General features: G+C 36.3%; 1 protein-coding gene across 1 annotated transcript in view; it reads right to left on the reverse strand.

Moving 5' to 3' along the window:
* The window catches only part of LOC122183081 (pleckstrin homology domain interacting protein), a 107,124-nt gene that overhangs the window by 24,457 nt on the left and 68,255 nt on the right, over window positions 1-14,412 (reverse strand). The window contains 7 exon segments of the mRNA XM_042876841.1: window positions 3,916-3,998; window positions 4,186-4,310; window positions 4,699-4,806; window positions 7,323-7,442; window positions 9,774-10,005; window positions 10,719-10,795; window positions 11,424-11,564. Coding sequence (XP_042732775.1) covers window positions 3,916-3,998; window positions 4,186-4,310; window positions 4,699-4,806; window positions 7,323-7,442; window positions 9,774-10,005; window positions 10,719-10,795; window positions 11,424-11,564 — 886 coding nt within the window.

Genomic DNA, 14,412 nt, shown 5'->3' on the forward strand with positions numbered 1-14,412 from the left:
ATACAAAACTTCCATTCAGTATGCTGAAAGTAGCAGAACAAAGTAATTCATACCAGTAAAATCTGAAATGCAATATCCAAAACGAAAATAAGGGTTGATGCTGTATTCTATGGGCACAGAGTAGCCTGAAGAGCTCTTACAGAACAGTCTCCCTACATGGCATTCCCCAGCCATCAGTTTTACAAAGAGACATGAGTGGGTATGATTGTGAGTTGTGAGATTGTGAGATTAAGCAGTTCAGAATTACATAAAGGAATATGTACCAGCTGTCTCTTCGCATTTTTTCAAAAGCCACAGCATTCCAATGGACAGAATGCTAAGGTAAGAAGAGCACATAATTGAAAATGCTCACAGATGGATCCCTTCGACAATTATTTTGTGTGATCTCATCTGTGGGATAAGGAAGCTATCTATGAAGACATTAAATCAAAAATTCTTATTAAAAGAGGGATTTAATATAATTTTCCAAAATTGAATATCAGCAGATACTGTCAACTTGGTGGAATTATAAAATATATGCTAAACTTACAGTGGCTACTATCCAAGAGGTATGTATGCGTACCTGTCTTAGATGAATAGCAAATGCTCAAGGAATCCTACCAGAATATGTTTTAGCTCAAATATTAGTATTCTAATTCAACCAGAAGACAATGAGATGCAATAAATACATGCCTGAGTACAAAGAAAAACCTATCACTCCTCAACCTTTATAAACGTGTTATCTTAAGGACTGATACACTTAAATCACAGGAACTCTTGGTATTAAAAAAATACAAATAATGTATATGAAGGAAATATTCTTCCTTTTTACCACCACCACAAAAAATCTCTAGCATAACAAAAAAACACAACCCACCACCTAGGATAATTATTGGTTAAGAAATAAAATACTTTAATGACTTAGAATGAAGCCAGAATATTTAATATTCAGTGATCCTTCTAACAGTAGCTATAAAAATATTCATCTGTAGGCTAAGAGACAGAAAACGTAGAGAAATAAGAAACGATAGTAATGGTAGTCCTGAGAGGTCAAACTAGCAACTGCTCAGAACGTTTTAATATTGTGTTCTACACTGCAACAAAATACTGCAGTGTTTGTTCTAACTACATTAAGTATGCACTTGGAAAATACCTGTAGTCAAGAAGAGACCAGGGTTGCACTTCAGAAGACTACTGGAAGAGCTGTAACAATTTTAGCATCAGTGCCCTTCCTAGCCCTGCTTTAGTGTTTCATACAGTCTCACAAAAGGAAACTATTTTAACACTATTCTTACCACCCAGAAAAGGAGCTGAACAATGAACCCTGAAACACAGTTGTCAGAGTTACAAACTGGTATTAACCAGTAACAACTTGAGACTTACATTATTTGCCCAGAAATCTTGACAAAAGATTCTGGAGCTTAGAAAAATACTTTTCGTGTAGTCGTGAATCTTTCACGACTTCAGGTTTCTCAAAAAATAATTGTGAGCCTAGGGAGGAGATGCTACCTGTCCTCATAGCCTTGAGAGTAAGAAGGCTAACAGCTTAAATTCCCTCCACTACCTCTAGATTTGTCACTTATTTCTGTCTTGGCTGTATATATGAGGCATGGCAGTCATTCTTTAACTACTGCCACAATCTTGTGGGAACACCTTTATAGAGTGGCAAAGGAGAAGGCCACAGATTAACACCTATCATACTAAAATGGTGACATTTTAGTAGGTGTTCACCAAGCTTGTTTCCTAAGGGATCTTCATACTATATTAATCTTTAATGAGGAAATGAAGGTATATTTTCCCAATGATTTAGAAGCTATGGGTTTTCACCACACTCCCTTAGATTTGAAGACTAGCTGTCCTTTTGAAGAAGATCATAATGTGTGACAGGATGTGGAACTTTATTAATATGGCATGACATAAGTTATATTTATATATGCTATTGGCTTTCTTGGCCCCCTGGGCATGCTTCTGGCGCATATTCAGCTGAGCGTCAGCCAACACCCCCAGGTTCATTTCTTCCCACAGTCTTCTAGCCACAGATGGTCAAGAAGGCCAATGGCATCATGGCTTGTATCAGAAATAGTGTTACCAAGGATTTGATTGTCCCTCTGTACTCAGCTCTGGTGAGGCCGCACCTTGAGTACTGTGTTCAGTTTTTGGCCCCTCACTACAAGGAAGACATTGAGGCTCTGGAGCTTGTCCAGGGTAGAGCAACAAAGCTGCTGAGGGCACTGGATCACAAGTCTTATGAGGAGCAGATGAGGGAACTGGGATCGTTGAGCCTCCTCTTGTCCAGACTAAAAAGAGACCTTATCACTCTCTGCAACAACCTGAAAGGAGGTTGTGCTGAGGTGGGGGTCAACCTCTTCTCTCATGTAACTCACAACAGGACTAGAGGGAATGGCCTCAAGTTGTGACGGGGGAGATTCAGGTTGGACGTTCGGAGCATTTTTTTCTCAGGGAGTTGGTGGACTCACCATCCCTTGGAAATGCCCGAGAAATATTTAGGTGTTGTACTGAAAGGTAATATTGATGGAAGGTGGATGGTTGGACTGGATGATTTTGGGAGTCTTTTCTAACCTTCATGATTCTGTGATTCAGTATATTACTAATGCACGCACATACTCAACAAGGATGTCATAATTTACAAAGGACAGGACACCAATTCACCTCTCCTGGCAGAAAAATCAGATAAGAAACAATTAGAAAGAGCTTCTGACATACAGCTGTTCCACTTGTTCAGGTTACTTAAGTACAATGAACTTAGCAGATGACATCAAAAAGGAAATAGTGCACTCAGAATAAAAATGAAGTGCATTTGCAGAAACATGTACCATACCAACTGTTACTGAACAGGCAATCAGATATACCATCATGCTGTTGCATTAAAATCTTCCCTTCATTTATATGATGCTTTGCCTGAAGTGGTAAATAAATAAATAAATGCCACCAAGTCAGCTTTGTGTATGCTACATGCAGCTCCTGAACAGAAGAACTGCAGGAACTCAATCTGTATGCCAATCAGTGCTAGTTTACAAAAACTCAGAGTTGGTTTAATATTATACCTATATATATATATGTTGTCTTAATCTATATATATGTTGTCTTATAATTCTCAAAACATGGTATAAAACCAAATTTATCCCTTAGGGGAAGAGTTCATCCTGAACTCTGAAGAGTCAGTCATACTGGCTCAATCTTTCAAGTTCAGGGACAATCTAAGAGCGTTCTTAGGAATAAGAACATGTTTATCTCATGACCTCCTGAAAGAAAACAGAGAAACATTTTGTCATAACGTAGCTTTCTCCTCTTGTTTGATTTCATTGTTAAAAGGTGATCTTTGCCGTTGCTCAGAAAAGTTGACTAGGAAGTAGATCTGACTAGAGTAACATGCCTATTACAGACACTCTTAAGTATCCAACACTTTACCCAAACAAGTAAAAAGAGATAGGAAGGGTATTTTGTTTGAATAATCTAGAGATCATAAATTTCAAATGGTTGAAAAAGCATTTCTGTATTTCCAGAAATAAGCAGGTCTGAAAGAACTGAAAAAAAATATTCTAGTAATAATTAGGTTGAAAGTGGGCCTTCAATCTGAAAAACAGAGAGAAAAGCAATGCATGCAATAAAAAATGTCAGTTACCAATAAATATCGTATTTCTGTAAAGGTATTCTTCATTCCTCCCTGTAAACACACAACTGAGATTTTCTTTGCACCTTCATTCACAAATCAACTTCAGTATTCTGTTTGCTTGCCTGTTGCTTCAGTCAAGGACAAAGTGAGACTCTCATGCAAATATAGCCAGAGCTTATCCTCCAATTCCAGTATAATATAAGGATTTATTTACCACAACCTACCTTTAAATTAGTTATGATGAAAATACAGAGATGTGAAAACAATCAAACGAAAAGACCTAGAAACCCCACATAACTTACCTATATTCCATCGTCTATGTTTTGCATCATCAAATTGCTGCCTCAAAACTAGGAAGTCTATGACATCTGGCATGTCATGGTACCTAAATACAATAGAACACACAACTAATAAGTAATACAAAAAATATGAAATAAGGCACTTATGTAATAACTCAACACTTTGACTTCAAACCTTCAAAATCTACAGTTCTAATCACTGATTTTCAGAACAATCCAGAAATACAAAAAAAAAAAAAAGTTCCAATTTGAATATAACAATTCTTTTCTTACTTCATGGTGAATGATCCTCCAGTTAGTTTACCCGTATCAGGGTCAAGAAAAGCTAGTTTAAGACAGCAGAGAGTAGGCAATCCCACTTCATACTTAATCCCAACTATTTTCATCAATTCTTGCTCCTGGAATAAACAAAATGCTATGTTAGTTATCTTTAACTTCACTGGTGGTACAACTTTCTGAAACATGACAATATGAGCATACCAAAATTAGCAGATACCCAACAGCATACGTCAAAAAAATCAAGTATTTAATTCTGTATTGTTTGGAATATATTTTGCTATGAGATATAAGTGAAGTAAAAATAAAATCAGACTAACTGATTTTTGCTCAAATAATTCAGGGAAGAAATACAATTTAAGGTATGATTTAATTTGGCTTTTAGGTTAAATTTTTTCCCCTTACGTCTATCTTAAGAATCCAATATTAGGAACATCTGTGTCAGCAAACTTCTTCCAGATAGTCTCCAAAATTCTTATATTAAGATACCAAAGAAAAAAGAAATCGTACCCGTAATTCCATTTTATGCCATGGTTGTTTTTTGGGATTAATACTATATATTTTGTTCTTCTTAGCCATTACTACATATGCTTCATGACCTTGTCGGAAATAGTAGACCTAAAAGTGAAATGAGACAGTTAGCTGACTAAGATTTTGAATAATCTAAGTAATAAAGAATGCCAGTGTACTGCTGTCATACAGCGTATGCGCTCTCTTTTGTCAACTTCTTTTCTGCTTGTTTTTCCTCTATAAGTCACAGGTACTTAAAGAAATTAAGACAGACAAAGCAGGTATCATAAAAACTTTTCTGCTTAGAAAAGAGTAGGAAAGGATTTACACCACCATTTTCAATATTAGCAAAACATCCTAAATTACATGTGAGACCAGAACTACATCAACAGCAAAACCCAAACCATCCATTTATCATCACACTATAGCACAATTCCACGACAGTAAGAAATCCCACTAATCCACTTGCTTATTCAACACAGTAAGACAGCCCTAAGATGACAGTCAAGTATCACTAAATGGAGTATATAGTTAATTGCACCTTTTTTGAACAAGAAATACATTGGCTATTCTATTAGGAAGATCTTCACTTCCATACCACCAAATAAACAGCCTAACAAAAACAAAAATAAGTATTTGAAGCACTTATAACAAATTATTACAAGTATTTTCAACTGCAAACTTCGACAAGTCAGAATCTAAAATTTTAACAGAAATTGGAGGAACATTTCTTGTTATAACTCCTTGCTGTAATAAAGAAGTAAAAAAAGGAAAGAAAAAAAAAAGTAGGATGAAGGAACAACAGCTTAAATGTGAAGGCCTCACAACAAAAAGCAGAGGAAATGGCCCTCAGTAAAACTACCATTGTTTTTCCATATGTTCACAAAACAGTTGTATCACAAAATACTATAAAGAGCATCTGTCAAGCTTCTACATTGACTGCTATTGAATTTTCTTCATGTTTTATGGCACTTTTTTTTCCTTTGACATAGAGAAGGATTTCAGCTTTACTTTACATCATAAATGTTTTATGCCCTTACATTTCAGGGCACTTGACATGCACAATATCCTCAAAGAACCCAACTGGCAAGCAAAGGAACAACTGTTTCTTGCTACACAATCACACTTAGAGGCACGGGCTACAAATAATTCCTTCCACATTTACTGTTTCTGGTAAGTCTCTACATCTATACAGTTAACAAAAATGGATTGTTTATTTATTTATTTTGGAAATTGCTCCAAGCACTGCTCCAACAACAATTTAGGAAGCTACCTGCGAAAAAAGACTTTGCGCCCTTTCTCAGGGAATTATATTTTTAATCTTAATCAATTACTGCTTTTGGATGTTTGTGTTAGTGCCTGGACATAAATGTGAAGAGCAAATATCGCAGACATATGCACTGTATTTGGGTAATCAAACAAGCTGAACTACCGTCCCATCTCTGTCATGTTTCCCACTGTTTCTCCAGACACATGACAGGACTTTAAACAGCAGTATGCAAAAAGGAAACAGAGATGGTATGTGCTATTCTTATGCACTGAATATAACTAAATACAGCACTACTGTTGTTTCCTGTTTGCACAGCTTTACGAAAACACATCTGAAATCTCTCTCCTTCCAAATCTTATAAAACCTATCAACCAGCCCACCAAAACGTTCACAAGCCTCAAGACCTCTTTTTTGATCACATTTCTCTAATTAAATCTATCTTTTGTCTCTGTGGATCTCAAAAGTTACTTTCTAGTGAAAAGAAAGCATTCATCATCCTAAAACAAATCTGGGAAAAGCAAGTATCAGAGAGAGAATTTCAGACTGAGCAACTCCATTACAAACATTCTCTCTATTGATGCAACTACTTCTACTTTCTCTAGGCACAGCATAGGAAATTCCCTGCTCACGGTACACAGTTTTTTCAGCAAAAGAACGTAACCTAATTACGTATTACTAGTATACAGTGCTTTTCAGCAGGCACAAAACCAAACACAGGAGTTTATCCTACTCAACTGGTATGGTAAGTCTTCTGGTAACGTGATAATGATGAATCCCTGGCTACTTCACTCTATCCAGAAGGTATCTGGCACCAAATATATTTGTATGGACTCAATATTTAGAAAAGCACTGTCTCCAAAACATGTTTGGTAGACAGTCTAAGTACCTAAGCATTTTCTCTACCTGAAACACTGACTGAACAGCTGCTTCTCACTCTCATAATTACTACATAGTTATGTTGCAAACTGGATTCAGTAAAAAAGCACAAGTAAAAATTTGCATGTGCAATCACTGGTTCAGCTTCTAAGTTGGTATCCAAGAACAGCTGCAGCTCAGAATCAGAAGTTCTATAAACATGTCATAAGGAAGGGAACACGCTGGATGTAGTAGAAGCAGCAGTGTTATTGCATCAGCATGGAATAAAAAGGTCAAGACAAAGCAACACTGCGTGCAAAACATTTTAAGTATGGGAAAACCTTTTAGAAGCTAAAGCAAATTTTAGCCTAATAAAAGAATGTTTTGAAGAAAACCCAAAGTATTCCAATAATAAATGGGGAGAAAACAGCAGGTGATTTTTTAAGAAGGCAAAAACAAGCTGAAATTAAAAAAGAATACAGGGAAAAAGCTACAATACCTCATCCCCCATTTGTGGTACAAATGGGCACCGACGAGGAACAGTATCTGTGATCCACGCTGAAGGCAGCCATTCTTCCAGTGTCAAACCATTTTCTGCCAGAACTCCTACAGCCAGCCTCTAAAGAAAATCCACACACAAGATAATATGAGTAAAATAACTCTTAGGGCAGCCTTGTGCTTTGGGAAGTACTTTATTAAAAACTGACTGCCAATTCTCTAATATACTTAATGTTAAAAAAAAAAGTCAGCATGAAGATAAACCTGACTTAGCCAAAACCAAAAGTATTAACAATTTAAAGATTTTTTTAAATAATGATCTTTTGTAACAACCATTATTAAAAATGAAGTCTCACGCCAACTTAAGTATGCCATCCTCTTGAACCAATTAGATAAAATACATGCAACAAAAATTGTTAAATCTTAATTCAAAATCTGCACGTACACCTTGACATTTAGCTCTTTTTGTATTAAGAATCTATCTAGCAACAAGATCCAGTGAACAGTTTCTACACTTATCCTTCTCGTTACTTCTCCTTGTTAAAGCTATGTTTTAAACCACCATCCCTCAAAGATGATATCTAGGAAACAGTTAGATAACTCATAAGGACTGGAAATCACTCTTGATCAGGCCTGATCTGACTAGTGAGATGCTGGGTCTTATGCTGAAAAACCATATTCAGGTTTTGTTCTCGAGAAGGTAAGAAGAGAATGGGGAAAGAATCTTTTTTGAGTATTATGTATGTCACTGGATGTCTCTGTGTAACAAAATAAGGAAGAAAACCTTCTGTATTGGTTTCTAAACCACTGACCAGTTTATAAAAGCTTTTTATATCAGATGTCCTCAAATCTTCTTCCTGAGAGAAGTCAGTCTGTTAGTCTGCCCTAACACAGAAAAACTCTCTCTGATCTTCCTATGTACTTCCTCACTCTTGTATTAATTTTTAGACTGGCTGTTGCTGGAGGGGGATTAGAAATGGAAGTACCATTCAAGATCTTGGCAGCCAATGCATTAATAGGAAAGAAAGACTCTCTTTCTTTAATCCTTTCTTAGTTTCTATAATTTTGTGCCTAGCTACAAAGATAGTTTGTACTACTTCCCTCTTTCTTTCCAGTGGAAAGACTCAGGTTTGATTCAGATTCAGAAAACAGGAAGAACTTTATGCAGTAAGACTACGAGCTCTCTGTCCAGGAAGGCAGTAGAATTTCTAGCACAAAAAATTCAAAGATTTATCTGTCAGGAATAATGGTTATACTTAATCCTATCTAGGCTCAGAATAAAGAGATGATTTTCTGACACTCCTTTCGGCCTAATATTTTCTTCTGATTCTAGAATGAAGGTCATCTTTAAAATATGAAATATTTAAGTCTGACATTTTTGGAATCAAAGAGTTCAATCATCACAGTAACTGGGACCAAAATAGATTCAAGTCCTCCTAAGACACTCGGTTTAGTTTTAATCTAAGTGGAAATGCTAGGTTGTTACCTGATTTCATATTTTAGAATAAAAGGCTAAAGTGGGGCTTTAACCTGTTTTAAAAAAAATATATATATAATATATATATAATACTTTTGTGATATTATGCCATTTTCTGATTTTAGACTGTGTAAATACCAAGATACTATTAGTACTGACCCTATAACTAATGACTCCATACAACAAACTAAAGCTTGTTTAATTCAAGAGTACGACTGCCACCTCACATCCTGTATGACTTCAGGTTTTTAACGGTATGACTGAAGGTTTTTAAAGATAATATGCTAACATGGATTTTGGTTGTTTCATCAGCCTACTACCTAATCGGAGGCAAAATGAAACAGTGACTAGTCAGGACTCCTTAGAAAATAAACCAAAATATGGTTATTTCATCACTTAAATGACATAGTTATTTCCTTAAGTATTGCAAAAATAAAAGCTTTGCACTTATGAAAGCACTTGGCATCTACCAGACAAATCACTATTAGTCTTCCTAAAGAAAGATCTATTTTTTTTCTGATTGAACAACAACAAAGCAAACATATAGTCAAAAACACAAAAATAACTTAAGTCACTGAAAGTTTTCATGTGCTGACTTAAAACAGGAACCATAACAAAGCAAACAAAACCCAAACAGACAATAACAAAATCCTGGTCAAGTGAAGTTCTACTTGACAGAAACATAGTTGAAATATAGTTCAAATATTATACATTGTGAAATCAATAGAAAATGACATGACTGTGCAGACCTGAAGAGAAAGTGCAATTAAATGGGGAGATTGTCAGTACAGATGAAAAAAGTACAAGTACACTTAACATTAATACACCTCTCTAAAAGGAATTTATGGTCTAAGGCAACACAGTGTTAAAGGACATATTACTAGTAAAAAACCTGATTTTAAATTAACATTACTGAATTGAATTCTGTCAAGACACTAAGAATGACCATTCTTCAATATACAAAATGCATCTAACCTTCTGTTTTCTCTCTTTGGGTTTTCTCTTCTTTGGTGACGTTGATGGTCCATCTTTCTCTTCACTCCCTTTCTTCCTTTCCTTTTTAATTTGCTTCTTTTGTTTTTCAGGTCCTTCCTCATCTTCTGAACTGCTTTCTGCTTTTTTTGTTTTAAGTTTAGGGATTTTCTTTGGTGGCTGCAGATTGATTCCTGCATCTGCTGTCCAGTCAGAATAATCACTGGAGTAGTCACTACATATGACGTATGAAGGAAATAAAGAAATTAAAAACTAGAAGTACACAGGTCTATATAATATAAGCCAGTAGAAGACTAGAGTTAATAGTCTAGAAAACTACAATATTTTAGAAGTTTAAAAGCAGCGCCTAAAAACCTATATTCTGACTTCAATTTAAATGGTAGTAAAAGAAAAGCTTTGAAATCACTCAGTCTTGTAAAATCACATTCTAGTATCACTAGAATAAACCCACTCATAACTTGGTCAGCTCGGATGATACATTTTAAATTCTGAATATTATCCTCCTGTCTTACAGCTTTGAAGAGCTTTGAATGGAAGTTAAAAAAAAAAAACTGTACTCAAGAAGAAGCAATGGCTTGAAACAACCTCAGTCTTTGCTCTAACTTCAAGCTATGGACCAGCAGAGACGGTCACAAAGCTCAGACTGGCAGTCATAGGAAACTGCAACTACGTGCCTGAAGCATGTGCACCTGCAAAGAACAACCCTCCCAAAAACCACCGGGAAATACTACTGCTGATAGCAAACAAGGGTGAATTCCTGAATTTTAAGTTAAATAATCATACAGATGAAAACAAAATCCTGAAAATGTTAAGTTCTCTGCCATCTTCTAAATGTACATTTTTGTTATCACTGGTTGTTTGCGTAAAGATAAGATTCTATAAAATTTGTAAGTAGAACATTTCTCTATGAGGTATATTGTCACTTACCTAGAACTGCCATCACTGTGCCATGCTCTTTCATCATCTTCTGATGTTCCACCACTGGCAACAACTACTTCCCCTTCCTAACAAAGGGCAGAGGAGTGGGGATGGACAATGAAGGAAAAAAAAACAAAGCATTTTCTTTGGAATTCAGACTTATTTAAATGAAAGGAAATAAAGAATTTATGTAGAGATGCATAGTACACAGCAATATTTCTCAATACACAGTCGAGCCCCTAGTGCTTCTCAATCCTGATTTCAAAAGGCTAGCTTATCTCTAAAGAAAATTACTTCCAAAAGCCTTTAATGTAGAACTTCTCTATCTTTCTTTATTTTTTTAATTACTATGAAAGAAAATTAGGGTGAATGATAAACACCCATTTCTCCGCTGTAGCTACATCACAGAAGCACAGGCTGCAAGAGACCTCTAGAGGTCATCTTGTTCAGCCTCCCTGCAGGTGACCATACTAATAGGCTATACAGGCCATACTTTTAGGCTCACCAATCGAGGAAAGATTTAATATTGCAGGCATTTATTTTGCAAAATCACTTTTGTCAATTTTTATGCAAAACTGAACACAACTGCACATGAAAACATGATTCAACATTGATTTTTAAAGAAATGAAAGAAAGTGCTGAGTTTTAACTAGAAGCTTAATTAGCTGAAACAGGAGCTTAACAAAAACAGAAATGGAACTGAGGATATCTTACATCTGAGGAAGAGTGTCCATTTTCTAACTCTTCAGCAGGCCTTGCAGGTTCTTCTGCTGCGTATCTCGTGCGGTAGTTGTGCTGGTTAGCTTGCTGTTTTCTTGAGTCACTGGTGTCTAGTAAGTGATCATGAGAATGGTTCTGTGAAGACGTGAAAATCAAAACATTATTTTTGGAGTATATATATTATTAGCACAGAGAATTGCATTTAACATTTGTACTATAGGAAGCAACCTTCGCTGTAGCTAAGACGATACAAGTTTCAACATCAGAAAATTCAAAACACATCACAAGCATAAAACTAAAGCTGTCTAGAGGAGAACAGACTCTTTGGAGAACTCAAGCACATCTTTTTTTCCATCTAAAGGGTCAGATCTGTGACAGACATCACACACTAATGCATGCTAGTAATAGTCATCTCTATATGCTAAGTCAAGGCTTTTAAATGGTAAGACAATGCACAAAAGGATTCAAATGAATGAAAGTCACCTGTAAAGAATGAGTTCTTATGATCTCAGAAAATGTAATGCAAACAATTACTTTAACATTTGAACTACGTAACTCTATATTGATCTCCTATTCTTATAGAAATTTAAGTGCTATAAGCTTGATTCCAAGGTTTTTGTTGCAATATTTTTGGTATGTATAGTTGAACTTCAGGCCTAATCAGTCTCAAATAGCTTCTGCACTCATTCCTAGATGCCACAAAAGGCGGTATGCTCCTCCAATGTTCCCTTTCTTCCCTAAAGGAAATCTGATATTTATCAATGCTGATATTGTTGAAAAAAACATCAGCAGAACTGAACCAAACCACAGAAAGGTATTAATATTATCAGAGCATTCTAGTAGGACAGACAGCTTGTAGCTATTCCTCTCTGACTTTTTTCTTCTTGAACAATGAAATTTTGCTGTAACAAGATTTCATGAGGTTTATATCAACTCACTTCCACAACAGAATTAACTGTTATGTTATGCTGCCCATTTAAGACAAAACAATGACATTAGCCCTCATGGAGATTGACAAAGTTATTCTGGGGTGGGTCCCATCATCCCAAAGTCAAGATCTGCCCCGTTATTGAGGCCCACACAGTGTAAAGTGTAAAAAGTTTCCAGCCCTAAAACATTCATATAGCATCCAGAAAGGGAACAAGCTCTGACTGCTGCAGTAATAGGGACAATCTCATCAGAAAAACTCAAACATTGTAAAGGAAGCAGAAACAGACAAAAAAAAATGAGGGATGGAGTAATAACCTCATCACTGGAGGCTTTCAAGATGCAGCTGTGGATGGTGCTAGGTAATCTCATCTAGGCTCCCTATTCCAATGAAATGCTGGACCTGATGATTTCTTGAGATCCCTTTCAGACAGGGTTGTTCTGTGACTTTGTGATCTTTCCTGTCTCTATATGATGAAAGTTGGCTCATAAGGTTAAGTTTTCCTCACAAAAAAAGACTTCCTGTTAAAAAACACAGTAAAACTTTACTAAGCAGCCATGATGTGGTTTTCCTTAGTCAAATGCAGAAGCCTGATAGCTAGAGCTTTTCTCCTATCCGCTATGTTACAAGATGCATGCCTTATTCAGGAATGACAGCAGCCATCCACCTGGGAAGTCCAGCATGCTGTGCAATTCCGTTATGGTTTCCATCACAGTGCACAGGACCAACATACAGCACTCTGTGTTCTATTAAGCATGTGTTTCTTTCATTCCGTTCAGTGAATTCAAGCTGGGGAAGCTACCATGTCCTCTTCTTGAGAAGCTGACAGCACAGCTGCTTGAAAACACTTCTAGCAGGATTGTTTAGCAATCAGCATTTCAAGATTGTCCAGACTTTTGAAACCAGCAGCACTCCTTCTGGACTCAAGCTGGCAGCATACAGCAGATCTCTTTGGGCTGCTTTGACCTTACCCAGACCTGCTCTAAGGCAGCCCTTAAGACTGCCTTAGACCTAGACTGCTCAGCCCATCACACAGTACATTCTGCTCTCAGCCTTCTGGGGCTGCTCACTTCTTGTTAGGCTCTCAGGATTGATTACTGACAGGTTACAAAAGCCACTGTTACAACAACTTGTTTCTGCTACTTTCATAGAATACCCACTGGGAATCACTGCTTTTGTATAAAGCCCATCCAGCCTCACAAAATATTTTATGAAGAACTATTGACAACAGAAATGGGATTGGCTAAGTCCAATGTAACAAATGAGTAAAGTATCCTCTATAACTCCAAAATTAATGCTTATCGAAGCTATGGTACAACTACACTGAATTTGCTTACTCATCTTCTCTATAGAACTAAAACTCCTAAAAAATTCACATACCAACTTCCATTCAGAAATAAGATTTCTCAAATGGTTATTATAAAATGCCTTTATCCTAGTTATGTTGGAACTATGGGTTCCCTGAAAAAAAGAAAAAAAAAAAAACAAACCAGGTAATTTGCACTGCTCTTTGGCCTTGGAAAGAGTTCAGTTCTTCTGACAGTTTGGAGGGTCTCAAAAAAGAAAAGAAAAGGAAAAAAAAAAAAAAAAGAAGAAGAAGAAGAAGAATCCCCCATGGAAGCACCTATTAAAGCAAGTAATACGACTGTTTACATATTGTATCAGGGTGATGACAAAGGGTAACAAGCTTTTTTTGGAAAGACACAGTACCAAAATATGAATTTTAAAAAGTTGTTACCCATGAGGAACAAAATCACAGAAAGGCTGAGGTTGGAAAGGACCTCTGGAGATCATCTCTGCTCAAGCAGAGACCAAAAAAGGTATACACCTTTAACATCCTGCCAAAATAATTGCAATTTAATATCATTCCTATTCACCATAGCATTGCCAAAACTTGACGAGAAGCTGTAGGTGAGGCAGATTCTCATTTATTTGGTGGTGATTGGGTGGCAGTATGATAAAGTTTTGAGTGGAAAGAAAAGGTAGTAAAAGCTGGTTTTGTTGTGGTTTTTTTTCATTTTTTTCTTTTTTTTTGGGGGGGGGGGGGGGGGGGGG

Source organism: Lagopus leucura, unplaced genomic scaffold (genome assembly GCF_019238085.1).
Source record: "Lagopus leucura isolate 7727_CA_CO unplaced genomic scaffold, USGS_WTPT01 Super-Scaffold_73, whole genome shotgun sequence".
NCBI lineage: Eukaryota > Metazoa > Chordata > Aves > Galliformes > Phasianidae > Lagopus > Lagopus leucura.